At 45.1% G+C, this 27,640-nt stretch overlaps 1 protein-coding gene across 1 annotated transcript in view; it reads right to left on the reverse strand.

Moving 5' to 3' along the window:
• Positions 1 to 27,640, reverse strand: part of Tmem132d (transmembrane protein 132D) — a 590,650-nt gene that overhangs the window by 61,156 nt on the left and 501,854 nt on the right. The window contains exon 5 of the mRNA XM_027413852.2: positions 9,212 to 9,355. Coding sequence (XP_027269653.2) covers positions 9,212 to 9,355 — 144 coding nt within the window. The remainder of the gene's footprint in view (positions 1 to 9,211; positions 9,356 to 27,640) is intronic.

The raw sequence follows: 27,640 nt of genomic DNA on the forward strand, positions 1-27,640 counted from the left end.
AGGAAAGAGATTCTCAAATGGGTCACAATGTGGGGAGAAATGTGTTCTTCCAATGGAGAGATTAAAACAATCCAGTGTTACTAGGTCACTCCTGAAAAAGTCTTCCTTTACTGTCCTCATGGGATGTGAGGATTCAAATGCGAATAGAATCCAACTATGTGCAAACTTGCACAGCCTAGCTTATGTTTTTCTTTCCCCTAACCCTCCACCTTGTGTATCTGCTGAGGCTGCCCTGAATGGATGGGAGACAAGCATGGTGGACTCTTACATTCGGCAGGTAGTCCTCCCCACTCTGTAGCCACCATTAGAAACCAGTGCTGGAGGTGTATTTAAAATGACCACCCTTTGTGGCTGGAGGGATGGCTCAGTGGGTAAAGTATTTGCCTTACAAGCATGAGGATCTGCATTTGATCACCAGAACCTGTGTAAACAGCTATGTATGGTGGCTTGCACTTGTCATCTTATCACTGGGGAAGTGCAGATAGGTGGGTCCCTGGGGCCCACTGGCCAGACTGCCTACCAATTTTGTAAATCTCTGGGTCCTAGTGAGAGTCTCTGTCTCATGTAAAAAGGAATGACAATGTGAAGTTGACCTCTGGCCTCCACACAAATGTGTACACAGATACTCATGCATCTGAAAACACAGGAACACACACACACACACACACACACACACACACACACACACACACACACACACACACACCGAACACACTAGACTTAAGTGTATATAGTATCAAAGTGTCTCTAAATTCATATCCTCTACCCATAGATTGGTGCAACTCTCAGATCTCAGAGATGGAGGTTAATGCAGAAAGTCACAATTGGTCAGAGTGCAGAGCATACATGTCAGCAGAGACATAAATGGGGCATCTGAATCAATCAGCCACCTTCCAAGGTTTAGGGATCATCTTGGAATCAGATTGTAAGAGCCAGAAATCAGGAGGAACATAGCTAACTGGCTTCTTCTGGACATGACAGAACCACTATGCTCATGAACCACAGCGGCTGTGATTGCCAGCACACGATCAAGCCAGTAAACATCATGATCCCTCACACCATAACTAAGGAGCCCTTTTCAGCTGGTGGCTCCTGGGGAAGGGAGAATCAGTTTTCCTTAAGGGTATGGTCCTAGATAGGTCAGCCAGGCTCCAGGGGATGGCTATACACCCATGAGTACAGGAACATCACAAATTGGGGTTGAAAAACTGTTGAATTAAAAGAAAAAAAAAAGAAGACGACAGGAAGTTGGGTGTAAGGAGATGGATGTGGACCTGGGAGGAGCTAAGAAAAGGAGTTGGGTAGTGAATATGATCAAAATATATTAAATGATGTTCTCCCGGAATTAATAAACACCCTTTGCCTAAATGGATGGAAGACTGTCTACAAGGATGTCAGACAAATTCATCACTTCTGTCAGATGGAAGACTTCGCATCACATTCAAAGGTAAAGGTGATCAGCTACTCTTTCAACCCGTTTCCCTGTGTTCCTTGCTGCTGATGACAGAGGGGGTCTTCAAAGGAGGCAGCAGGCATTCTCGGGGAGACAAAAAATCCTACACTGCCCCATCCCTGGTTGGATAGTTAAGGAGGGGCTGCAGTGGGGACAGAGTGGAGTACACAGCCTTCCAACTGAGAAGAGACTAATGAGCTCTGTCCCTCCTGGTGGCATCTCTGTGGCTGTTCAGATGATTGGAAGTCCAGTTGGATGTTTGAGAGAGAGAGAGAGAGAGCTGCTCAGCAGGCTGGAACCTTCTGTTCTTCTCCCCAGGAACAAGGCTACTGTGCAGACAAGCTGGCTCTTTGAGCTCCAACTCCAAAGCACCCACTGAGGGTACTGAGCACACTCCTGAAAGCCCCACCCCTTTCTGTTCCTCACAGGTGCTTGTTTGGCTTGTTAAGTGCCCCACTCCAGTCTCCAGCACCACACTTCTCTCCTCACAGCAGTTGTCCTTCTCATGGGAAAGAGATGTCATGTAGATTTGCCTTAGAGGAATATTACAGCTTTATCCCCTGACTGGTGAACATCTCTGGGGAGGATCCACAGCAGGCCTGAAACTCTGAGCTTTTCTGACATGACTGAGTGTGGTTTGTGCCCAGTTGGGACTGGCTGGAGCTCCGCCCCCTTTGCTGCTAACAGGAGACATTGGTGAGCAAGGAGGTCCATACTGCAAATGAATACGTGAACCTATGAGCAGTGCAGGCTCTTGAAGGAGGCGATGCGTTCCCATTTGCTGGCTTCCCCCACACACAGTTACTCTGATGCTTCCTAGATTCGGTCAAGATTCACCCAGGTCCCAAATCCATCCCCCACTGAGTGACTACAGGGGTCATTCTGATTATATTGCTTTACTCTGGGGGTTTCAGCTCAGACATTTGCCCAGGGGTCCCCACTTCAAATGCATCTTTAAGATGATGTGGATTGGAACAGCTTGCATTTGGGGGATCCCTGGGATGTACTAATTTGCTCAAGGATAAGAGGCAACCTGAATACTCATGATTAGAACACACTCCCAGACTTTATGTAGGAATGTTCTGGAAGGCACACTTCTTCCTGTTGGCCATGAGCTGTCTTAGAGGCACCCACAAGAGTGGGAGACTTTTGTAAGAGAAGTCAGAGTCTGCAAGTTGGCTCAGCCTGTAAAGACTCTTGTCACTAAACCTGGCAACTGGGGTTTGATCCCTGGGACCCACAATGTGAAAGGAGGGAACCGACAACTTCAAGTTGCCTCTGGCCACCCCTACATGCTCCATGACTTAGGCACACCTTCATACAAAAAATGGGTATAAATGTAATAAAATGTTTAAAAGGATGAACACCATACAGATGAAAGAGTAGAGTAGAAAGAATAAAAATGAGGGGGTGGGAGGGAAGAAGGGGGAGAGAACTGGGGAGTGGGAGGGAGGCAGGGAGAATGCATATCTGGTAATATATCTTTACATTCTCCATAGAGTCCACATAAGTAGTCCCAACTCCGACCTTTTCTATCATCTATGTTGGCAGTGTGTATGGGTGTTAGTGTGAGTAACATTTTCCAGGATTTCTAACCCATGAGGTATCATACTGGATGTTATTGCTAATATCAGAGATACTTCTTTTGGGAAATCCACACTTTCTAAAACAATAAATCCCAGACATCCTTGAAGGCCACGGCTGGGGAGATAATGGGGATAATAACAGGGCCCTTGTGTGATTTATGAAGAACTCTGAGTGAGTTTGCCTGTGGATTTCCCAAAAGGAGGCTCTGATATGCTTGGGGGAGATACTGGGGTTCATTGGGTCTCTGCCTGAGGCAAGAAAGAAACTAATGAAGATGAAGAATCTGAGGCATTGAAGGGAGAAGGTGTGTCTACCCAGAAGTTTGTGAGAGCCTGAACAGGTGGTGGGTTGATGCTGCTCTAAGGATCCCAAGCAACACTGAAGCACTGTGTTCCAGGTGACTGTCACCATCTGTGATGTAGAGAATGGCACAGTGGCAGTTGGGGAGGCCAGGCGACTAGAGCATTGCATCATGTGCCAGCTGCAAAGACTGTTGATGGGTGAGAAATAGAACTTGGAGTTTGCCATTTTTCCTTGTGTCCTCTACATCTCAAAGAATGGCTCGGGAGTCTTTCCCAAGAACAAAAGGATAGAAGCCCCTTCCTTCTCTAGGCTCATCCCAGAATATCAAGGCTGTAATTCAGCTGCTCTGACTGGGTACTTTGTCTATCTCTGAGACAATGGCTGGGCCAGCAGGACCCAGTGCCAGCTGGCCATCTGGACTTGCTGATGACTGTTGCAGGCTGTAGATGCATCCAGTGTACCCTGAGCATTGTTAATGCTGTGCCCTTTCTCTGCAATGCCCTTTGCTACCTTGTCTGTTTGGCAGACTGGTTAATACTGAATGTCAGGTTGGTGAGGTGGCTTGGCAGGTAAAGATGCTTGTCTCCAAGCCTGACAACCTCAGTTCTGTTTTAGTAACTCGAATGGTGGAAGGAGAGAACTAACTCCTGCAAGTTGCTCTCCGACCTCCACACACACACACACACACACACACACCATATACATGCATACATAAACCATCCATACATGTGGTGATATTTTGTTTATGACCTAATAAAACTTGCCTGAAGATCAGAAAAGCAAAGCAGCCAACCACTAGAAAGTTCTTACCTCTACCAAGGCTGGGGCAAACCCATCTTCAGCATGACTGCAGTCTGAATCTGCATGAGACCCTGAGCTCCTGTCTTATATTCCTCTCTAGTGCTGGGGTTAAAGGTGTGTACCACCACTGCCTGGCCTCTATGGCTTTGCATTCTGATCTTCAGGGAAGCTTTATTGGATAATAAACAATATATCACCACATACACATACATATGAACACAAATGAAAGATAATATAATACAAAATTAAAAATACAGATTGTCAACTTGATAGGATCTAGAGTTACCTAGAAGTCAAGCCTCTGGATTTGTCCATGAAGGAACTTCTAGACTGGATTAATTTACTGCAAGAAAACCTACATTGGATGTGTGCATCACTATCCCATGGTGCTATGCACCAGCACCCATCTCTCTGCTTCCTGACTGTGCATGCAATGTGACCAAATGTCACCTGTTATTAATATTTCTCCACCATGACAGACTGTCCTTTCATGTTGTGAGCCAAAATAAACCCTTCCATCCTTAAGTTGCCTTTTTTCCCTGGGTCAGAGTAACTCATACAACATTCTTTCAGTCTTAGTTTAAGTCCCTCCCATGAGGACTGCTTTGTAACTTCAATTGTTTCTTATTTGTTATTACAGATAGTCGAACTGAAGGGTGCTCTGATTTAGGGTTCTCTGACTATATGAGAATAGGGAAGTGATCCACACTCAATAGAAACATTACTTTAGATGTTAATTTTGTCCCCCCCTCCCCGGGCTGGCAGTCTGTGACATGTCCTTTATTGATGCTGTGTAGTTTCCTTTTCAGCTGTCACAGGGTATATAACTCATTTTCCACAGGGCATAGTTTAGTTGGTACATTTACTTTATAAGGTAGCCAACATGTTCCATGAAATATTGAACACACATTTATAAGACAGATAGAGTTTGTGTTCCAAGGTTCTGTCCAATTGTGGATTGATATGAATGTTCAAGGAAGCAGGGCCAGGGTATGCTGTTCAGGTTAAGGGTATTAAACATGTTTTAACTCAAGACATTCTTGACTTAATGATGGTGAAACCGATAAAATGAAGCCACTTGCCCAAAGATTCTTAGTTAAGAGTAGTGTGTTGCTGAACATTGTCAAAGCACTGGTAATGTCAATTGTCCTTGTGGTAACAATACTTTTAATGCTTATTTTTCCTTTAAGTAAGCTAAGATGCTAGAGGCTTTGGTGATTAGGCTCCCTGATTGACAGCTGTCAGACCCCTTCTTAGTGTCCTGCATGGCTTACTTGAGCAGAGGACTATCAGTTGAGAGGACAGCCTTCATTATAGCCAGGCTGCAAGATGTTCTTGAGGAAGCTACATAGCAACCACAGCTGCTTGCTGCTAATGCACAAATTCAACTCCAGAGGATGCTGTCCCATGCACAACTGTTTAGACAGCTTAAGCAAGAGCTTTCTGCTGTTATGAGCTTCAGTTAATCTCAGTAGTCATTCCCAATCAGGCAAGAGGAATACCAGAGGGAACACTCTCTGTGATTATAAAAGAAGGTTGGGCTCACTCTTCCATTCAGTTGGGAGCCCTGTTCCCATGCTGTCCTCTGGTGTTGCAACATGAGGTTCAATCAAAGGATTTTTGTAAGTGGTGTTTTCTTGTCTATTTTCAAACTTTAGTAGTAAAATGAGCTAGCCATACAAAGCAGAGATGATGGTGTGGTGGAGATTTAGTAGGAGGGAAAAGGTGGTGATGGCAGTGGTTGCAGCAGCAGTAACAAGAGGGTGATTTCAGGGCTCCAGGGAGTGTCTGGGGTAGAAGCTGTGGGAATCAGAGGCAGTGGAGCCAATGAGGAACAGCAGAAGTAGAGAGAAGGTGGGAGGGGAGAAAGCCAGGCTGAGGAATGTAGAAAGACTGTGAGGAGTCATAGAAGAGAAACTGTAGGTTCTGGTTGCCATGCAGATCCAAGAGAATTGGCAAGCCTTGTGGGCCAGGGGTTTTAGATAACCTAAGTCCAAGAGCCATAGCACTACCTCTGCAGGGCCAGAACCTCCCAGCTATTCATGAATTGTAACATGAGCAAGCTGCTGCTGCTCCTGCTGCTCCTGAAGCAAGCTGAGAGTGATATCAGCTGCCTCAGACTCCATTCATGTCTAAGGCAAAAGTGTTTGCTTCCAAGCCTGTTGATCCAAGTACTATCCCTGGGCCCCACATGATAGAAAGGGAAGCAACTCCTGCAAGCTGTCCTATGACTTCCCAAGCACTGGGGTTAAAGCCCAGAATAATCAGCATCCAAACCAAGTCCTGACAGTTTGAGTCTCTGGCTTCTAAAGCCTAGAGAAATAAGTCTGTAGCTCTAGGGGTTTGGAGATACAAGTCTTTGGGTCTGCCTTGGGCACCCAAGAACCTAGAGCAGCCTGCCCCAATCTAATCTGACACACTCATGATTTCTGTCTGAGAGAACTATCCTGGCTGGCTGACTGGAAGCAATGGGTTGTCAGGAAGCAACGGGTTGCAAGGTTATCACCTTGCAAGTATTTGTTGATTATCCATGATGTGCCAGGTATTGCAAGTGATGGGACTATAACAGTGAACAGAAGGAACCAGAACATCTTTCTCTAATGGAGCTAATATTCTGATGAGGGAAGTCAATGAACACAGTTATATATTATGCATATATACATAAGCATGCATATATTACATTATATGTAATGTAATATGTATGAAAACTAAACATGAGATGTATTATACAGGTACATATTTTATTATGTATTTATATATAAATAAAAATGCAAGCAGGTGGGAAAGGCAGTGCTAGGTATCCATGACAACCTCACAAATGCTGGAAAACAAAGGACTCTGTGGGAAGCTAAGTGAGGACATGGGTCATACAGTCATCAAGGAGAGAGATAGATGAAGAGGTGGAAAGGGGTTCTGGGCCTCAAAAAATCCACAGAGACTCTGGGTAGCTGCACTGATGTATGGCAAGGGTGCATAAGAAGACTGAGGTTGGTGTGAGGTGTACTCTGCAGTCTGGGTACTCTGAGCTAGAAGGGAAGCTAGTGAATGGCTCTCAGTTGATGAATGAGGCTGTTGGGTTGTCACTGGCCATCCTGGCTGCTGCATTCAAGTAGAGGTGGGGAAAGCATAAGGGCATGGTTGAGTGTGGGAATAAGAGAAGAAGCCATTCCTTGATTTCTAGAATCCACAGTGTCCTAGGCCAGGATGGGACCCATCCCAGATAAGAGTTGTTGAATGGGAATGCCTAGGAAGGGGTCCCAGAAAGGTTTGCAGAAGATTGGATGTGAGAGACATGAAGACACAAATCAAGATGAGCATAGGACCAAACCAAGCCCCCTGAACAGCCTTCATCCAGTAGCTGATGGAAGCAGAAGCAGGCACCCACAGCTAAGCACTGAACCATACTCCTAGAATCCAGTTATAGAGAGGGAGGAGGGATGAGCAAAGCAGTCAAGACCATGCTGGAGAAACCTACAGAACCAGCTTACCTGACGTAGTGAGAACACAGGGACCCCAGTCGTAAAGCTGTGGAACCAGCATTGGACTGAACCAAACTCTCTGAATGTGGGTGCCAGTTAGGAGGCCTGGGTAGTCTATGGGACCTCTAACAGTGGAGCCAGTGTTTATCCCTAGTGCACAAATGGACTTTGGGAGCCCATTCTCTATGGAGGGATACTATTTCAGCCCAGATACATGGAGGAGGGTCTAAGCCTTCCCCCAAATGTTGTGACAGACTTTGATGATTCCCCTGTGGAAGGCCTCACTGTCCTTGGAGAGCTGGTAGGGGGTGGGTTGGGGGGATTGGTAGGGGGCATGGGAGGATGGAAGGGAGAGGGAACAGGGGTATTGGTATGTAAAATGATTGTTTCTAAATAAAAAAAGGAAATAAAAAAAGATGGGCTGAGACATTAGCCAGAGACACTGATTGGCTGTGTGTTGTAAAGAAGATTCTGGAAGAAGTAAGTTGGAATGGCATGTTATGTAAAGTACTACACTACTGCACCATTATCCTGCAGATCTGCTGTCTCTCAGTTCTAGTTAAGTGTGCCTCCTGGTTTGGGTGGTCCTGGCATCTTTAGAAGAAACTAGCCCCAGACAAAGATTCTATGTGTTTATTGACTGCCTCCCAAGTTGCTAGATAAGGTCATTCACTGTAGTTTCCCTTCTCAGAGGATAGGCTGCAGTGACTCCTGGCCAGAAACCCTAGGGCTCTGTCTGATATTCTTTCTGGATTTGGTAAGAAGGAAGCCCCAGGAGTGCCTCAGAATGTCCCACATCATCCTTGTTCTCTCTGAGGATGTGGGAGACATCCGTCCCCATGGCTCTGACTGTGGAGTGGGTCATGGCAGTTACGAAAATCTACCCACTGCTGGAACCTTGCTGAGAGATTCCTGGCACAGCCAGAATGGAGTCCTTGGCCTCAGGCTTCTCCCAGAATGTCTGTGCCTTGAATCATTTTTGCTTCCAATTTAAGAAGAGAAAGACGAGCTTGGGAGGAAGGATGGAGTCAGGGAATGGAACAGAGGGATGGGCATAGTGTGTGCTGTCCTTTCCTCATGTAGAGAGCTGTGTGGGAGGGCCAGGGGTTGGGAGACAGCTCCTCTCTCCAGTGGCTGATTTTGTAAATCAAAGTTAGTTGTAATCATAAACTTTATGTCTTTATCGATCTCACACAAGCCTGTAAATGCATCATGGAGCATGGCTGCATGTACACCAGTCCCGGTCCTGATTCTTCTTCCCATTCTTTTACAGTCCAAGTGGGTGGAAAAAAAACCTCTGTTGTCAGTCTGTGGAGGGGGGATAAGTGTATTGTCCCTGTATTCCAATGCTACCTCGTAGGGTCTGGGAAAAGATCAATGTCAAGCAAGAAAGGCACAAAAGAAAAGCCTCACAGCCCAGGCATGGGCTAGAGCAGTGTTTTTCCCTATTTGGCTTTGGACTGCGAGACACTCCTGATTTAAGTGTCAGGAAAAGCAGAATGGGAGGAACCCTGCAGAGCCAGCGGGGGTAAACAGCCACACCTATGTAACTATGGATTTCTGCAGCGGGGAGGAACTGTCCACTTGCCTTAACCACGTCTTCGTCTGCTGACCTGCACTCCACCGAGTCCGACAGACCTTGCACTGTGCCATCTTCCTCTACCGAGATCACCTTCACAGGGACAGCCACTGTCTTTCCAGTGAGGATGGCTGTGTTCAGTATCTCTGCCTCCTGGAAGAATAAACACATTGTCCATTACCAAACTCCCAAATGATCAGTCCCTTGAATGTACCGATGCCTCTTCCTGGCTCCCTGCAGTTGGCTCAGCCTTTCACCTGGGCATAGGAAGTCTGGTGCTTGATAAACAGCCATCTCCCAAGAGGCCACTTCTTTCAACACCTGATTTTGTAGATAGGATGTGATGGAGTAAATTCAGAACTAATACTATAGGATATGATGGGGATAGTGACGGAGTAAATTCAGAACTAATACTATGTCTGGCAAGCACATAGGAATCTTACTATGTATCCAGCACTCTTTTAAGATCCCTGGAAGTACTGATCCAGAAATCTTCACATCACCAGGTGAGACAGGCAACATTCCTGTTTCTTAGATAGCATGGATAGGTTTTATGATTTGCCCAAGGCCACAAGGCTAAGAAGAAATGAAGGGGAGACTTACATTGGGAACTCCAGCTTCTGAGTCCTTGGTGACCTAAATCTTTCTAACCATATACAACGCATCCAACTTAAAGGAGCTTAGGTTGGTGCTGCCACAAAGAACGAAGTGACCTCAATTGATTCTCTCTCCTCTCCTTTCACCTCCTTGCAGTTTTCCAGGCTTTTCCTTGGTTCTAGCCACACACCTTCAGCCCCTCCCATGCAGCAAGTGCATGTATAAAACTCTCTCACTCCTACAAACTCAGGAAAACACACATTTTGTCACTAAACTCTTCTTTTGAAGAACAGACAAGATGTTTGTCTTTATCTCTCCATATAGTCTAGTTGCAGGGTGTAGTGTAATTGAGCTGGAACTGGGTTGAAAACTAGACTAGCTGTCCTTAATAGTGTTGGAAGGTGCTGTGTAGGCCACATGGCTTCAGGGATTGACATGACATGGGTAGACAGGGAATAAAGGAAAGACACACAGACACACAGTAAAGTTCGGATCAAGTGGACTGGGCTCTCTGATGGACAAGCTACAGCATACTATTTATTACATACATAGTATACATGCTTATATACAGGTGAACAGGGAGGTGGGGTTATTACATACTGGTAAACAAGGAAGAAGGGTTATTATATTTATTATATAAATCTAAGCAAGGAGGCAGGTTTAGCTAATCTTGGTAGGATGAATCTCTATAGGGGAGCCATCTTCAAGCCATACATATTGGCTATGGTGGACATTTCTGTGCACACTGCCAACATCTAAACATGAACCAGAAGGATTTACAATCATGTTGAGCCTCATCCCTGGAAAGCTTTGTCATTTTCCCTTGAGTCCAGGGCTCTGAGGTCCTTGACACGGCCATGCCTATGTCAACAATACACATTTACTCAGGGAACTACACATTACACACCCTTGTCAGATTCTGCACAGCCACAGCCCCCAGGCCCTATCTCCTGGCATGTCAGTGACACTGCAGCTTGTCCCTCTCTGACGGTGTCTCCATGAGTCCTTTCAGCAAACAAGCCCCATTGCATTCTGTAAAGTTGGAGCTTGCCTGGCCCTTCTTGATAGACTAACAGGGGGCAGTTGGATGTATGCAGGGTCAACGGATGTCTTGTGACTTGATCGCCATTATTCTTTGACTTGCAGCCACTAGATCAGGGTGTCACTGCTCTAAATTCAAGTTCTGGTGGACCGAGGCCCCTTCCTTGGGGACAAAGCTTGTAAATAGTCTTGTGAATTTGATTTTCATGCAGAATCTGAACTGCCTGTGAGTAGCTCGCCAAAAGATGGAGTAGCAGTTATCTCCAAGTGACATCACCATTTCCCTATGGCAAGCCTTGTTTCTACTGTAACATATACTTCTTCCCTCCCTCAAGAGGTTCACAGCATGTCAGCTCCTTTGGCTGAGCCTTGGTCTCTGCTAACATATGCTATTTTCATCCTAAAAACAAGCACCACTTTGGAACATTCCTGAACTCAAAGCACAGGCCTCCTAACACTCCACTGAACACACTTTGAATTTTTTATGTACATTTATTTATTTGCATGCACTTGTGTACACGCAGGGGTGTGTGTGTGTGTGTGTGTGTGTGTGTGTGTGTGTGTGTGTGTCTATGTGTGTTTGTGCCATGGTGCCCATGTGGAGGTCAGAGGACAGCTTTTGAGAATCTGTTCTCTCCTTCCACTATGTGGAATGGAGGAATCAAACTCAAATTGTCAGACTCAGCCACAAGCCATGTCCTCAGAGCCACCTTGCCAGATCTACCCTACAGATACTTCTCTTGGGGACAACTGCATTATTATCAATTGTGAGAAATGATAGCTGTCTGCATTTTGCCGGAGGAATGACCAGACTGTTCTCAATCTTGGTAAAGGAGGCTTCTCTTGGCAGTGGACAACAGTCAACACAGAGATGTTTAACTCGTCAGATAATGAGAGACTGTGAGTGTTCATCCCTAAATGGGACAGCAATATCAACCCCTACAAAACTCAGGGAATATTGAAAAGAGAGGAAGGAAGAATGTAAGAGCCAGAGGATGGATAGAAGAGCTGTGAAATTCTGTCCTCTGGACAAGATGTGGCTGATGAACACATCAACTGCCAGGAATTATGGTAGTTTGCACAAGACCTGTACAGACGACATTCCATCATGAACAGGGGAGAGAACCATGGGGCCCCACTCCTAGCTGAGGAACTATTGGTACTTGATGACTCCCAGAAGACAGAGAATTATTTTTCTCCAGGAATACGGCCACTGGGAGAGTGCCCCACACTCATGAACATGTAGACAGCCTTATTGGCAGACAGGGTTATTCTTAAAGGGTGGGTGTGGCTGGGCGTTGGTGGTGTACGCCTTTAATACCAGCACCCAGGAGTCAGAGGCGGGCAGATCTCTGTGAGTTTGAAGCCAGCCTGGTCTACAGAGTGAGTTCCAGGACAGGCTCCAAAGGAATACATAGAAACCCTGTCTTGAAAAACACACAGATAAAAAGGTGGATGTGGACATACTGGGGAAGGAGAGGAATTGGGGGTAGGTATGATCAAGATAATTTTTTTTTATTTGAATTAGAAACAACATTGTTTTACATGACAATCCCAGTAATCAAGATAAATTTTATACATATATGAAATCATCAAAGTGTTTATTGTGGCAAATACACAAGGTTGAAGAATCAGGTTCCAGATGACCTCTCAGGATTACCTGAGTCCCTGCATAGAAAGACTCCTGCTGACTTCAGTAGGCAAGATGAGGAATGACCAGCTTTTTCTTGTCCTATTGCAGTCTGGCAATTGGAAGTGACATTTACTGCCATATGATCTGATCTATTCTGACTGATAGAATACTTAACCTCAGAATCTGCTCCATGTAATGGTTGATGACCTACTGCTCTTGTTTCTTGGGTAGACCCAGCTTAAGTTATTTTGGTGGCCCAATGTTCCTTGCTCTTCCTAAGTATGGTTGATTTCTTAAAGGTTTTCATTTCCCATCAAAGATCAATAACCTAACAAACCAGAGGCCCTGAACTAGACCAATGACACTTTTAATGCACACTTGTGAGTAAAGATACATGAATAAAAGGGTTTACTGCGTGACTCATTGTGTTACACTACAATTCTATGATGAGATTGATATTTTCTTTCTCTTTTTTCTTTTCTCTCTTAAATTGTATTTTATTTTGGGGGGCAGGTTACAAGGGCAGAGGGTAGATATGAAGGGATGGGGAAATGAATGGGATGGAGATGCATGATATGAAAGATACAAAGAATAAATAAAAAGCAGGGAAAAATAACCTAACAAGTAGAGTGATAGTGATAGTCCTTGCCTTTTGTTTGTCTTCTGAAGCTCTTCCCACCCTCAATAAACAGCAAACTCTGTCAGGATGATGAGTCGGGAGGTTCTCATGGGTACCACATTAAACACAGAGAGTTATTAGATGACCACAGTGATAGTAGATCTAATTAGCAATAAGACTGCAGGGCCATAAATAAGCCCCATGCCTCTTCTTGCCAGCGGGAAGCATCACTCAGTCTGATGCCTGTGACACATACAGATTTACAAACCACTCTGTTTCACCAAATGCATGAGTGCCTGGGTTTAGTGGCAGTAGCATAGCACAGAGAACTCTCCATTTCTGCAGTCACCCTGAAATAAGACCATTCCTCCACCTAACGGGGAGCAATAGGAGTCTGAACAGTGAAGCAGCCTGTTCATCAATCTCCCACTTATGCTGGCTGCTCTGTGTCATCAAGACACACCTGGCTATTCTCTTTTTTCTTTTTTATTAATGTGAATTTAACTGTTTTATCAAAGCCGCAAATGTTCACTGTTAAAAATATCACACTTGCTCGATAGTTCATGAAAAGATACTCCACAAGCATCCCATTCCCCATGCCCGTCTCTGCCTCTTCAACCCCCAACTCTCCTTCCCGTTCTATGAACATTCTCCTATGGGTTGAAATAACATGCAATGTAACCTGGTCTCCACGGAACCATTTTAAATCTAATCTACTGTTCTAGTTTCATTGCAGTTGCTGTAATAAAATGCTCTGTGAAGAGAAACCTAGGGGTGGAAGGGTTTATTTGAGCCCACAATTTCTGATTATTGTCCATCATAGAGGCAGGATCTTAAGACGGGTGATTAATAACATCACACCTGCAGTCAAGAGCAGGGAGAGAATGCTTAGAGCTCACCTCACTTTTCCTACTCTTACACAGCTCAAGACACAAACCTAGGGTAGTACTGCCCATGGCCGGCTGGGTCTTCTAACCTCAATCAACTCAATTAGCAAAAATCAGTCCTTCACAGACCACAGACCAACACACACACACACACACACACACACACACACACACACACACACACACACACGAGAGAGAGAGAGAGAGAGAGAGAGAGAGAGAGAGAGAGAGAGAGAGAGAGACATCTGGGTAGTCCCTCATTCAGACTTTCATGGTGAGATTCTAGGATGTGTCAAATTGATATTTAGAATTAATCATCACATAAATACCATTTGATGGTGTGTGATAGATGGGATGTTGTCTCTACTGCATTTGGTATTCTCTCCTTTAGTCACCTTGCACGTTCTTGGTTGGGTCTCGGAAACTGTTCTAATTAGTATTGGGGAGATCAGAAAGTGGAGGCTACAAATTGCAGCTGGGAGATGGTGATGCTTTGGAGATCTGATGTGCAGCAGGGTGATTGTGCTTGGTGAAAAGGTTCTAGATATTTGAAATCTGTCAATGGTGTCAGGCTTAATGTCTTAATACTAATAATAATATCAAACAAACTATGTGAGCTGATGGCTCCATTTTCTACTCTGATGATGGCAACCATTTCAGAATGTAACCAAAACACCATCCTACACACTTTATCTTCTTATCAGTTAAAACTCAATAAAGCAAGGAGGAAACGAGATAACATATTGATCCCTGAACAGTTCTTTGACATTGCCATAGAGAGGTTAAGTCTGGCTTCTCTCCTTCATTGAGATCTGGTTTTAGGGACATATGGCTGGAGTCTAGGGAGCTGTGTGACTCCTAAGGTGACGCCATACAAGATAATTCTGGTCCTACCTGGTTTTTCCCCAGGGGTACTTGCTCTTGGGGCTTAGCTGCCATGCCAGGTGGAATCCTGAGTCACACAGAAAGAGTTATGGCTGGCATGTTCAGCAGAAGCCCAACAATAGCCTACCAGATACAGGAATAATGAGGTCTCTGTAAGGACTCCAAGCCACTATCTCATTGTACCAGACAAAGGACCCTGGGCAGGAGCCACCTATCCAGAAGTAGAGCAGAAATGAAAATGAATGACTGGTGTTTTATGCAGGCATGTGGACTGGCTCTCCAGGCTCCACCCACTTTGAGAGATGAGAGTGCTTGGCTGTCCTTCAGTCTTCACCTGTTGACTCCCTAGCTTGCTGGAGCTCAGTTTCCTGCTTCTTCTTCCTCTGTAAATCTTGGCTTCCATTTCCTCATCTGCAGAATAAAAGCTCAGAAATGCTTCCAGTCACCAGGTGGAATTGAGGCTTGTGTATGTGGAAGGTCCTTAGGATGTGATGGTTGGTGATAGCCCAAAGCATGCTGGTCTTTATTGCTTTCACCTAGTCTCCCTGACATCTAGACTTTCAGCTGTGCCAGGCCTCTGGGGGTTGGAATAGAGGTAGGAATCCCAACTTGGGCATGTGTGTGGGAGGGCAGAGTTTATGAACAAGTGCTAGTCAAATGACCTTGGCTGAGGTAATGTGATCTCTTGGGAGCTAAGTTTTCTCATTTTGAAAGTCAAGGACAGTCCAGCAGAATCTGCTCATGTGTCAGTGTGCAGTCTCTGGGTTCCTTTTCCTGACTTACATAGCCCCTACTTTGCCCTCTCCAGAATGTATGACTTTGTAAGTCTCTGAATCTCTTTGCACCTTGCTCTTATCAGCCTGGGCATCAGTTTTCCAGGCTGCATCCACTGGAACGGGTGAGTTAATGAGCTCAGCTCTTAAGAGTGATTGATGTTATTAAGTTTTCAATAAGGTTGGTTATTATTAACTGTATCATAATGTATGCAATGACTTATACAGATCCAGTGTGTTCTTGGCAAAAGGAAAAGGATAGAGAGATGAGGGAGGGAAGGAGAAAGAGGAGGAGGAAGGTGAAAGGAGCCACAGGAGAGATACAATCTATTGCAACATTCAGGGGGACTCATGCTCCATCAGGAGTTAAACCAGAATAGGAATGGGACCTACCTGTCCCCCTGGTGGCTCTCTGTATCCATGGCTACTGCTCAGATCGATGCCAACTTTAGGATTAAAAACAAGCCTTTCTTACTCACAGTCCACATCCCCCTGAGCCATGGACTTGGTACTCAACCTGGGACAAATAATATCTCATCAGTGATGAACAGCTGGAGGTTGTGAGCCCTGCAGGCTGCACTGCATGGGCAGCCTGAGATTTGTGACAGTCATCTTAGCCATGTGATACCTTGGCATCATGTGCTCAAGTTGGAGACTGAATCTAGGCTCTCCAGCTGTGCATGGTAAGTGCTGCTTCAGTGTCTCCAGCATTAGCAGTCTCCAGTGAAGATGACTGAATGAAATACAAAGGCATCACCTCCTGGCTTTTCTTGGAAGGCTACAGATGGGTATCTTCCTCAACTGCTGCCATTCCTGGCCTCTCCATGGGGTATTCAGAGCCTCAGGGTCCCAGACTGAGCATCTCAAAGGACTAGAACATTTTTATAGTTTGCCTTTGACAGAGGCTGAGCTGGGGATCCAACTCAGGCTGTACCTGTGGATGGAGGTGATCATGTCACTTGGTAAGGAGAATCTCACACCCGATTCCAAGGGGACAGTTTTGTTGTTTTTGCTGAGACGGGTTTTTCTGTGTAGCCTTGGCTGTTCTGGAACTCATGATGTAGACCAGGCTGGCCTAGAACTCATAGAGATTCACCTGCCTCTGCCTCCTAAGTGCTGGGATTAAAGACATTCCACATCACCTCCCAGCTTCAAGTGGACAATTAGCTCCATCTAATTGTGACCTTTAGACATGAGGTCAGTCTGCTCATGTCTGGACTTGTGCAGAGGAGCTGAGAGTTAACATTTTTATGTGAACTCCTGACACTGCTGTTGGGTCCACCTTCTGTGAAAACAGAAATGAAACAGATGTACAGTGACCTGCAGGTGCTACTATGAGACTCTCCCTGGTAGTCTGACAAGGACAGAGGTGCTAGGAGCCCTTCCCTCACTGCCTAACCTCAGCAGAGGGAAAAAGGCATTTCCCCCAGAACCCTCTGCTCTCAGGGACTTGGGCTCCTTTTATCCAAGCCTGCATGACAACTCTCCTAGCATCACCACAGCAGGTCTTGGTTTTGCATAACTAATTTCAAATCTTACTTAGCATCTAGTTTTGGAATTAAGTGGCAGAGTGACAGCTGTTTAATTAAGTCCTTAAGCTAATTAGAAAGCACCCCTGAAGTTCCTCAAGAAGGAATTTGACTTAGGGGAGAACCCAGGGGCACTATGTCACTGCTGTGGAGTTGGCTGAGCTGTTAACTGCCTGATAGTGCATTTCTGGGGTCCTCAAGGGTGTGGTCAAGCATGTGTTTTTACTTATTGTAGTAGCTGCTACAAGAGATGCAAAATGAGGATAATAAAAAGAACCTGGGCTCCGCCAAGAAGGCACAATCTGAATGAAGCTATGGCACCAAGCTGGGTTTCCCCATCCCCTGACTTGTTAGTATGGTGTTTGAACCTGTGTGATTGCTTGTATTGGTTAGGGTTAGCCTCCTCCCCACACAATAGGTGCAAGAATTCCTTTTCATGAGTAAGACAAAATCCAGTTAATGAGCTTAAGGCTTTAAGTCAATTTCATCCTCAGCATGAAAGAAGAATAGCGGGGTGGGGGTCAAGCCCAGTGTTCCTTTGACTGTATGTCTGAGGCTGAGGTGGATTGGGGTGACCCAGGCCACTCCAGGAGAAACAGATTCCTTCCCTTCTAAATTTTAGTAGGCACCAAGGAGTGCATGGCCCCAAATCCTGGTGGGAGGGATGACCAGGATGTCAAAAAGGAACATGGCAGTCAGGCCTGTTGGCGAGAGCTTGTAATCCCAGCACTTGGGAGGTAGAGGCAGGAGGATCAGGAGTTTGGGGCCATCTTTGGCTACAAAGGGATCCAAGGTCAACCTGGGCTACATGAGATCCTGTCTTCAAAACAAAATAGCATTAGAAACAACCCAGTCAAGCAAATTGAATAAAAAACACTGCCCATCTCCCTGGAGGCTCTTAGGGGGGTGGGCATAAATTTGACTTTTGAGTTGTGCTTCATCAAGGTATTTTTCTGATACTTTGAGGATATATGGTACTCTTGAATTTGGGGCCTTCTGATTTCAACTCTACACTGATGATGTAGGGACACTTAGTTGATGTAGAATGGATATTCCATACAGTCCACTCCTTTAAAGGGATCAGCTTATTGGCTTTTAACCTTTTTACAGATCTGTGCAACATTGCCACAATTTTAAAATAATTTTATCATATCCAAACAAAACTATGTCTCTTTTAGCTCTCATCACACATCCCCACTTCCAGCCTCAGTCAGTCACCTAATTCCTGTCCATGGATTTCACCTTAATGACTATGTCCTATGAACCGAATCACACTGTGGGTAGGTAGTCTTATGCATCTGGCTGGGTCCATGTAGCCTGATGCCATCAGGCTCCTCCCTGCTGTGGGCATTTCTTACCTATCAAAAACTTTACAGTTTGGCCACAAAATTTTTGCTCTGGGTTCAAAAAGAAATGCCACAATAAGGGTAGGCTCTAAGTCTGAGGGCTATAGGAGAGAATCCTCTCACACTCTTTCTCTACATGGGCTCTTTATTGTTCTCTCTTTACTGTTCTCTATCCTAATTCTTTTGTCCTAATTGTCTATAACTTCTTAGCTCTGATTCTCTGTCTCAATCCTAATTCCAATTCTAATTCTCTGCTTTACTTTTTCTTTTTCTTCTTTTCTCCTTTTTTAATTTTCCTACTTACTTGTTCTTCCTATATTCTTATCCCTTTACATTCCTGCTAATTTCTGTCAGTTTCTCCCTCCAGCTACTTCCTCTCTAGTCTCTGCAGTGGCATCTTGCCTTGCCAGTGAATCTGTGGTGGTGGCCACACCCTTTGGGCATGGTTTCTGGTGCAGATGTGATCCATAAGGTAGAAGAGGGGCTGGCTGGAGCTCTAAACCCCACCTTCAAGTCTCCTCTTCCCAAATCTCTCTGTCCCCAGAGGCTTGAAGCAAAAGATAAGAATTACAGAGGTAATTGATCAGGAGGACATTCCTAGGCTAAGTGATAAAGGCAGAGCCTTTGCCATGGCAACATAAGATCCCAAGGTCATAGGAGAAAAACTTCAAGCAGACAGGGAGGACACAGTGCCCGATGCCAATTTTAAGACACAGATCTGTTGTTAGTAGACTGGGAAGTGAAGAATAGGCATGCTTTATGGTTAATGTGAGGTTAACTTGGGACAACATTTTCCTATCTGTTGGCAGAAAGAATCCAGGACAGTCTTGTTCTCTACCTCTCTGAGAGGTATGGCTCAACAACTTTAGACATGCCGTAATTCTGGTCCTTGGGCATCTGTGAATGTCTCAATAGAGGTCTCTTTGCCTGGAAACTAACATTGACCAACTGTCTGACAAGGAAGATAACTGCAGGGGGGCAGACTTCTAAGTTTATACAAAGACATGGTTGAGAGAGTAAAGGTATTGACTGTGATTACTTTTTTTTGCTAGAACCATGCACTGCTGGGGGGAGTCACTCCAATACACCAGTGCATAAGGGAAAATGTTCCCAGTAAATGAGTAACACACTGCTGGAGTTTGGGGGATGAATCCCACTATATAAATAGAGTGCCATGTCTTCACAGGGAATTTGCAGTAAGGACAGTGACTATTCCTAAAGTAAATATTCCCACCACCCTGTGTGTGGGCCTCCTCCATCAGAATATGTGACCCCAGTGGGCAAACTTTGTGATTTGTCAGCTGAGCTCTCACTGCACAATTCTGTAGTCCATAGCACTTGCCCATCTTGACTCTGCTGTGTTTTAAAATGTAGAGCAGAATGACCTCTGATGAACAAACTTCAGTTGCCCCCCGCACCCGCCAATATTGGCAAACTGTTTATAAATAACATATTGAAGGGTCCAGACCCTCACCCAGCCCCCTGCCTTGGCAGCCATGACAGGCTGCAGAAAAGACCCAGCAAAATGTAGGCCTCTGACTCAGCAACATGTGCTGAGCCTCCAACCTTGCCCTAGTCACTAGAAAGCCAGATACCCTCAGAAGTTAGCTGATGGGCTCTTGATGTACTTTACTGATAACAATGAAATGCAGAGCATAGCAACCACTCTGGAATGGCCTCTGGGCATAGCAACCTTTCTGCAGTTGCAGCTGACCAATCAACACAGGACAGGTTGCCCAAGCCTGAAGGTACACCAATCCTGAGACTGCTGCTGTGCAACTAGTGGACTCCCCCAGGCACTCCCATTGTTTTACCCTAATATATTTCCTGCCCCACTGCTGCTTGAGGTCTTCCTGCTTCACCTGCTGTGTTGGAAGGATGGGGGATCATGAGTTAACTTGTCAAATTAAAGACTCTTTGTTTTTGCATCAGATTGGGTTTCTTGGTGATTTGGGGGTTCAGAGTTTGGGCACAACAATATATTCTGTTTACTGAAGGTAGCCCATAGACATGATTCCTTAACCCTTCAGACTGAATTCCTTGTCAGTGGACCACTGTCCTAGTTTGCTTTGTTGCTGTGATAAAACATCATGACCAAAAGCAACTTGGAGAGGAGAGGGTTTATTTCAGTTTATAGTGCACAGTCCATCATGAAGAATCATGAAGAAGAAATCAAGGCAGGAACTCAAGTAGGGCAAGCACTTGGATGCAAGAACTGATGCAGATGGCATGGAGAAATGCTGCTTATTAGCTTGGTCCCCATGGATTCTTCAGCTTGACTTCATATATAACCCAAGACTACCTGCCCAGGGGTTGTACTGCCCACAGTGGGTTGGACCCTCTCATCTCATCATCAATCAAGAAGAAACCCCACAGATGCCCACAGGCCAACCTGATGATCAAGAGGTAATTCCCTCAACCGAGGCTCTCTGTGTCCAAATGACTGAAGCTTGTATTAAGTTTACAAAACATAAACAGCAAAATCACACACTTAAGATCTGAGAAATGGCCGGGCATGGTGGCACACGCCTTTAATCCCAGCACTCGGGAGGCAGAGGCAGGCGGATCTCTGTGAGTTCGAGGCCAGCCTGGTCTTCATAGCAAGTGCCAGGATAGGCTCCAAAACTACACAGAGAAACCCTGTCTTGAAAATCAAACCACCAATCAGAGGTGCTGGGAATTCAGAAATCCGGGCTTTGGCTCAGGTCGGGGAGCAGATACTCTTCATGAGCCCCATGCTTCCTTGCATGGGGAGATTCAAGATTATCCAGGATGTTTTGAGTCCAGGATCCTGGTTTAAAAGTTTCTAGAACCATAGAAGTAATGTACCAGGAAGTAAACCATACCCAAACCCAACAGTTAAAGCTAAAGTCTGTATGAAATACAAAGGGTAAGAGAATAGGACTCAGTTTCCATCATCTCTTTCCCTTTTAAACAGTTTTTACTTGTGTGTACGTGTGTGTGTGTGTGTGTGTGTGTGTGTGTGTGTGTGTGTGTGTGTGTGTGTGTGTGTACCCTTGGGCTAGAAGAGGGTGTTGGATCCCCTGAAGCTGGAGTTACAAGGGGCTGTGAATTTCTATGTGGGTGTTGGGAAAGGAACTTGGGCCCTCTATAAGAGCAACAAGGGGCTCTTGGGCCATCTCTCCATTCCAATCTTGTTTTTAAGCAAGCTCTACTCTTCGTGTCAGAAGCACTAAATGCAGGGATTTATAAGGAAACTGACAACATGACCAACTGCTGTTAAGCATGCTGACACAGATCACTGACCTACAGATGTGGATGTTGACAATGGTTCTTAAAGGAAGTTTCTACTTCACTCACAATCAGCAAACAGCAGTGTCACAAAACAAGGAATGAGTACTTAATCTGTGTTGATAGGTCCTTCCTGGTGGCGTGAAGTCGTACTCTTTGAAGCCAGGGGGAAGCTCTGCCCGAAGTCTTTAACCAAGCGGGGCTCTCATCCACTTTTCAATTGCTACAGAAAAATGCATGTCAAATTGTCAAAGGCGACAGAATTTTCCGTACGCCCGGAGAAGCGTATCAGTTTTACGGTTCATGAGACTAAGGAATTAATTCAATTGGTTTGGGAAGGGCAGGCAGAATTAATAAACATCAAAGGGCCGCTCCGAGGCTGAGCTTTGCAAAGAGGGCCGTTTTGAAAGTGGGCCTTGCTAAGAGCTGCGGCCTTGTTGGGACCTGCAAGCCCCAAGGATTTCAGCAAGCTCCCCGTGGGGGCCAGAACCAAGACCTGATGGTCTATGCTAATGAGGGTGCCGAGGCGTGGCTAATCCCCAACAGTGCCAAGTGTAAAAGTCATCTTCAGTTTAGCCCCTGAAGACATTATGTTCTCTTTCCCCCTCTTCAGCAGACAACTTCTTAATTATGTTTTTCTTAGGCTAATGTAAAAATGAATTTGCATGTCTGCAGCCCACACTAATCGAAGCAGGGCAAATGCCATGAAGATTACTCTGGGAGACGTAGCTAAATCAATTCAGGGCTGAGTCAGCCGTGTGGCACCCTGGGCCACTGACCAAGGGAATGTGCTGTCAGCCATCTTTCCCTTCCTTAGGCTGGGATGGCTGTGGAGGAAGAAGTCAACCTTCTTTGCTACTTCCTGAACCTGAACTACCACTGTCTCACATCAAAGAAAATGAAAGTCAGATGAAGGTCATAGGCTTTGAAGAAACAGAAATGTCCTTAGACCCTCTTCCTAATCAAGATTTTCAGACAGGCAATCTATGGTGGTTTAAGAATGTTCCCCACAGGCTCATGTATTCCAACACTTGGTCACCTGAAGGTGGTGCTGTTTGGGAGAAGTTTGGAACCTCTAAGAGATGGAGCCTTACTAGAGGAAATATATCACTGGGGGCTGGACTTTGAGGGTTTATTGCCTCACCTGCTTCTAGTTTGCTCCCTCTGCTTCCCGTTTGTGGTTGAAGACATGAGCTTTCGCTTCTTGTTGTAGCTGTCAGCTGCCAGTTCTCTCTCGCTGTTATGGGCTCTCCCTCTGGTACCATAAGCTCAAATAAATTCATTCATGTATAAGGTGCCTTGGTCACGGTGTTTTATCACCACAGCAACAAGTAACAAGTACAAAACACAGGCAAAGCTTAGCAACACAAGAATGCGCTTCATTTGAGCTATGCTTACAGCCCTTTCCTGCAAGAGTAATTAGGACAGTTGAGAGCAAGGGACTCCCTTACCTGTGTCACATTCCAAGCATACCCCACTCTAAGCCATGCAGCAAGTGGCTCTACCCTTCAGGAACTCATGGTTTCAATTCAAACACATCTGAGAATTAGACACAGTGGGCCAATTCAGCCTGACCCAATTTTGGATGCTCGCACAGCAAGGTAAAATATACCCTCTGTGTAAACTTTTAGGGAAAACCCTCTATTTACAGTAGTATGCCTATGAATGTTTGTGTGCGCCTATAATTATAGTCAGATGCATCATGGGAAGGGACATATTCAGTTAATAGAGGTTTATGTAATCCAGGCCTGCCAATAAAAATCAAAGCATCACCTATACCTCATCACTCTTAACTGACTCCTTCTCTTGGCCCTATAAAAAGAAGCTGGTGCTGTACCAGGGACTCTTGAATACTCCTGCTTTTTTCAACAGGTATTATTACTTTGCTTACGAATAAAGTTCCTTACCAATTTGCTACCTGTGTGAGCTTCTTCAGTTCTTTGAATGAGACACGAGGAAGGTGGACCACTAAGTTCAAACAGAGATCCTTGCTAGCAGTGGTAGAAGTTGGTCTTGCTCTCAACTGTCCTAATTACACACATGAGTGCTATGGCAAGGCAGCCACGCTTCCCAATTGTTTGTGGGTTGGGTGGGTGACCTTGCTGTGGAAAACAAGAGCTGGAGGACCATCTCAGCCAACTAGTAACACTGATGTTCTAGCTTGTTCCAGGCTTGGGTCTCTCCTGCAAACTCTGGTGTTATATTCCACTGCATCAGTTGTATAAGTGCTGGGGTGTCTCACACTTTATGGGTTCAAATGCTTCTCCTGAAACACACACACACATTCTCTCTCTTTCTCTCTGTCTGTCTCTCTGTCAGATGAAGAAAGTGGTACCCAAAGTTACTTGACTGAGGAAGCCCCAAACCTCAGAGTCATCATCTAGCTTTTCTTGCTTATGCCAGTCTCGTCTCATACCCATTGCCAACATGCACCACAGATCCAGCCATATTCCTGCAGTCCATCCTAAGCACTGTCAATCAAGCCACCACAAGAGGTGTAGCCATACAGAAAAGCATTTGAAAACCCCAGGTCTGGTTGACTTGTACCATAACATTTATTCCTCTCAGTATCATGGTTAAAAACAAAACAAGACAAAACAAAAAACATTATTGCATCACTGCTGTTTACATCCAGAGCCAAGCTTGAAATTCAGATAGAAAGACAGAAAACATTAAGGAGACATTGGAAAGGAACACAGCCTCATTTCAGAGTCTGGCTGGAGCCTTCCAAAAACTGAGAGTCAAGAATTCCAGTTGGATTAACATGCTGCAAAGCCCACTGACATAGAGGTGTTCCTTATAGGAAGATATTTTAAATAAGATTAAGTGGCATGAATGTCATGGGAGTAACCAACCACTTTCTAATTAGATTTAAGTAAGCCATGCTCCACAAGTTGAAACCAATTCCTGGCATGGTTATTGGAGCCAGGAACTTGTGGCTAGACAGGTCACAGTCCCTAGGGGAGAATCTACTAGTACTGTCCTGCTAAATGGACACAGTATTAAACCACTCCTAAAGACACATGGTTAGAGCCACCAATTAATGCATCTCTCAACCCTCATCAGAGAGGCTTCTCTTTTGCAATAGATGGTGATTAACACAGACCAACAACTGGTTAAGATGCAGAGACTAAGAGACTGCAGAATGCTTAGCCCTAAATGGAATATCTATAATGCACCCTTCTCTCCCAAGGATGAGGCATCATTGCAGAATAGGGAGCAGAAAGATTGTAAGAGCCCAGAGGCAGTGGATTAATGACAAGGAAACAGTATTTTCTGGACACAGCAGGGCAGCTGCACATATGAACTCAGCACTCACACAATTTTCATAATAAACTCAAACTCTGTCTCATTACTGGCTCATCCTCAAGTTGTTTTCTGCAGAAAAATCAAGAAACCCAGCTTCACCTGACTGAAGATCCCTGCAAAGAGTCCCCCTCCCCCAGGCTTCTGCAAGGGACATCATGGATCTGTTTTTCCAGCTCCTGCTTCATTGCAACTGTCAAGTCCAGGCAGGATGGCCAAGCCTTCCTGAGCTGTCAGACTGAAGGACATGCCATTACTTAACTCATGTTTATTGAATGCATCATGAAGTCACTTCTAATCAATTCCCATTTTCAACAGATAATCTACACCATGGCCTTATTCTCACGGTACTTTGTTCTGTGTTGCAAACTATGCCCACTGGTAGATCCTTGTAGACAGCTCTGGGTCTCCACATTTCCTAGCTACATTAAGAAATTTCATCAAATCCACAAGGCATGGTGTACACAATGAATCATAGATTTAGTGACTAAACTCCTTCACAGTTCAGCTCAATGCAGGAGCATCAGTGACAGGTCTTCCTTCAGTGAGATGTCTACACCATCACCACTGTCTGTTGCTGCTTTTATTTTTATTTTTCATTTAATTAAGCTGGTCTCTATAGGAGGGCTGCAAACCATATGCAGTCAACAAAGCATCTATGGTTGATTCTCTCAGCTGGATAGCCCAAGGTCATGGGTTCAGTCCCACCAGGCTACAGGGCTGCTCTCATGTAGCAGGCTGGGGTGGTGACTCCAGCTCCATCCAAGAGCTTTGTCATTTTATAAGAAACCACAGGCACATCAAAGCCAAATCATTGTATCTTTCTGAGATCCTGGAACTCCTGAAGTTAGGGACTATAGAATGATTCACAATCCAGGCTGATTAAGCATCTACAGGTCATACCCAATTCCTGTCTAAGATATCAAAATCTCCCCCCACCCCTCCCCTGGGGGGGGAGACACAGGCAGCAGTCAGTTTTCCTGTCTTTGTAATGGTTCCCTAGGGAGTGAGACCTTAGCCCCAGTTTTAGATTCTGGGTGCATTATTATGGATTGCAATTCAGCAGAGTGGGTATCTTCAAAGATGTTGCTATTAGGGATGTTTAGGCCTATAAACATATGTACTCACAAACACAATCCAAGACAGATCAGTCAGCATACAAGGCAAATCAAGAAACTCAAGTCAGACAAAAAGATTTAATTAAGGGGTTTTAAAAGAGAGTAATGGTGGGCTGATGAGATGGCTCAGTGGATAAGGCCACTTGACACTAAAACTAAGGACCTGAGTTTGACCCAAAGCCCCACATGTTGGGCAAGCAGAAGTGAGTCCTGTAATCTGCACTCTGACTTCCACTCACATTCCATGACACATGTTTAAGCCAACACACACACACACACACACACACACACACATTTCGGGAAATAGGAATTTCCATAGGAACTGTGACTTACAGGGTCAACAACACAATGGCTCATAGATTACCAGCTGTGCCCCAAGCAAGACTGGATGCCATAACTACTTAGAAGTTCCTTGTTCACGTCTCAGCTTGTTGTCATGGTCTCCTGGGGTTTCTCTGACCACTGAGCACCACCAGTTTCCTATGGCCCCCAGCCAACCACCTCTCCCTTCATTCTAATGCCTCTTCCATTTTCACAGAAGATGGAAACAGGTGGCGGTGGTCTTACTTTTATATCCCCTTTGTCATTTTAGATATTTTTATTTTATGTGTATAGGTGTTTTGCCTGCGTGCATGTCTATGCATCATGTGTATGCAGTGCCCACAGAGCCCAGAAGAGGGCATGGAACTCCTAGAGCTAGAGTTACAGGTGTTTGTGATCTGCTATGCAGGTGCTAGGAATCAAACTTGGATCCTCTGGGGGAAAAGTCAGTGCTCCTAACCACTGAGCCACTTCTCCAGTCCCTCATTTGCCATTTTTAAATGTATCTGCCTGCTGTTCTAGATCGCAGATGGATGAGGGTGGACCACTGCAGATTCCCTCATGGCACAGTCATCATACCCCATAGGTCAGAAGCAGGCCATCCCAGGTTTAGAAGATGTTCTATTCTTTCCTTGACTTGTTCCCCCTTGCGATAAACTGTTCAGGCTGACCATTTAGACAATGACGACAAAAAGCCATAACTGTTCAAAATGCAGAGAATAACTGACTATAGGGTGCCCAGTCTCAGTTGATACACCTCTAACACAACCAGCACACCTTAAGACTCAGGGAACATTGCAGAAGAGAGCTCAGAAATATTGTAAGAGCCAGAGGTTCAGGACATCTGCTCTGAGATAGTCTTTTCTATTTATGAAAGGGAAGCTGTGCCCATGAAATAAGACCTGGACAATGACAACACTAGCTGACATGACAATATGAATGTGGTAAATATCATAAGGCTTCATGCCAAGCTGAAGAGCTACACGCATTGATGGCTACTGAGAGAGGGAGAGTCAGTTTTCTGCAGGAACGAGGCCCGAGAGTAGGTTATCTAATACCAAGAGATTACCTCCATATATGAAAAACACCAAGTGGACTCTGTAGATTCAATAATAAGGAATAAGAGGCCAT

The sequence above is a fragment of the Cricetulus griseus genome, chromosome 4, assembly GCF_003668045.3.
Source record: "Cricetulus griseus strain 17A/GY chromosome 4, alternate assembly CriGri-PICRH-1.0, whole genome shotgun sequence".
Classification (NCBI taxonomy): domain Eukaryota; kingdom Metazoa; phylum Chordata; class Mammalia; order Rodentia; family Cricetidae; genus Cricetulus; species Cricetulus griseus.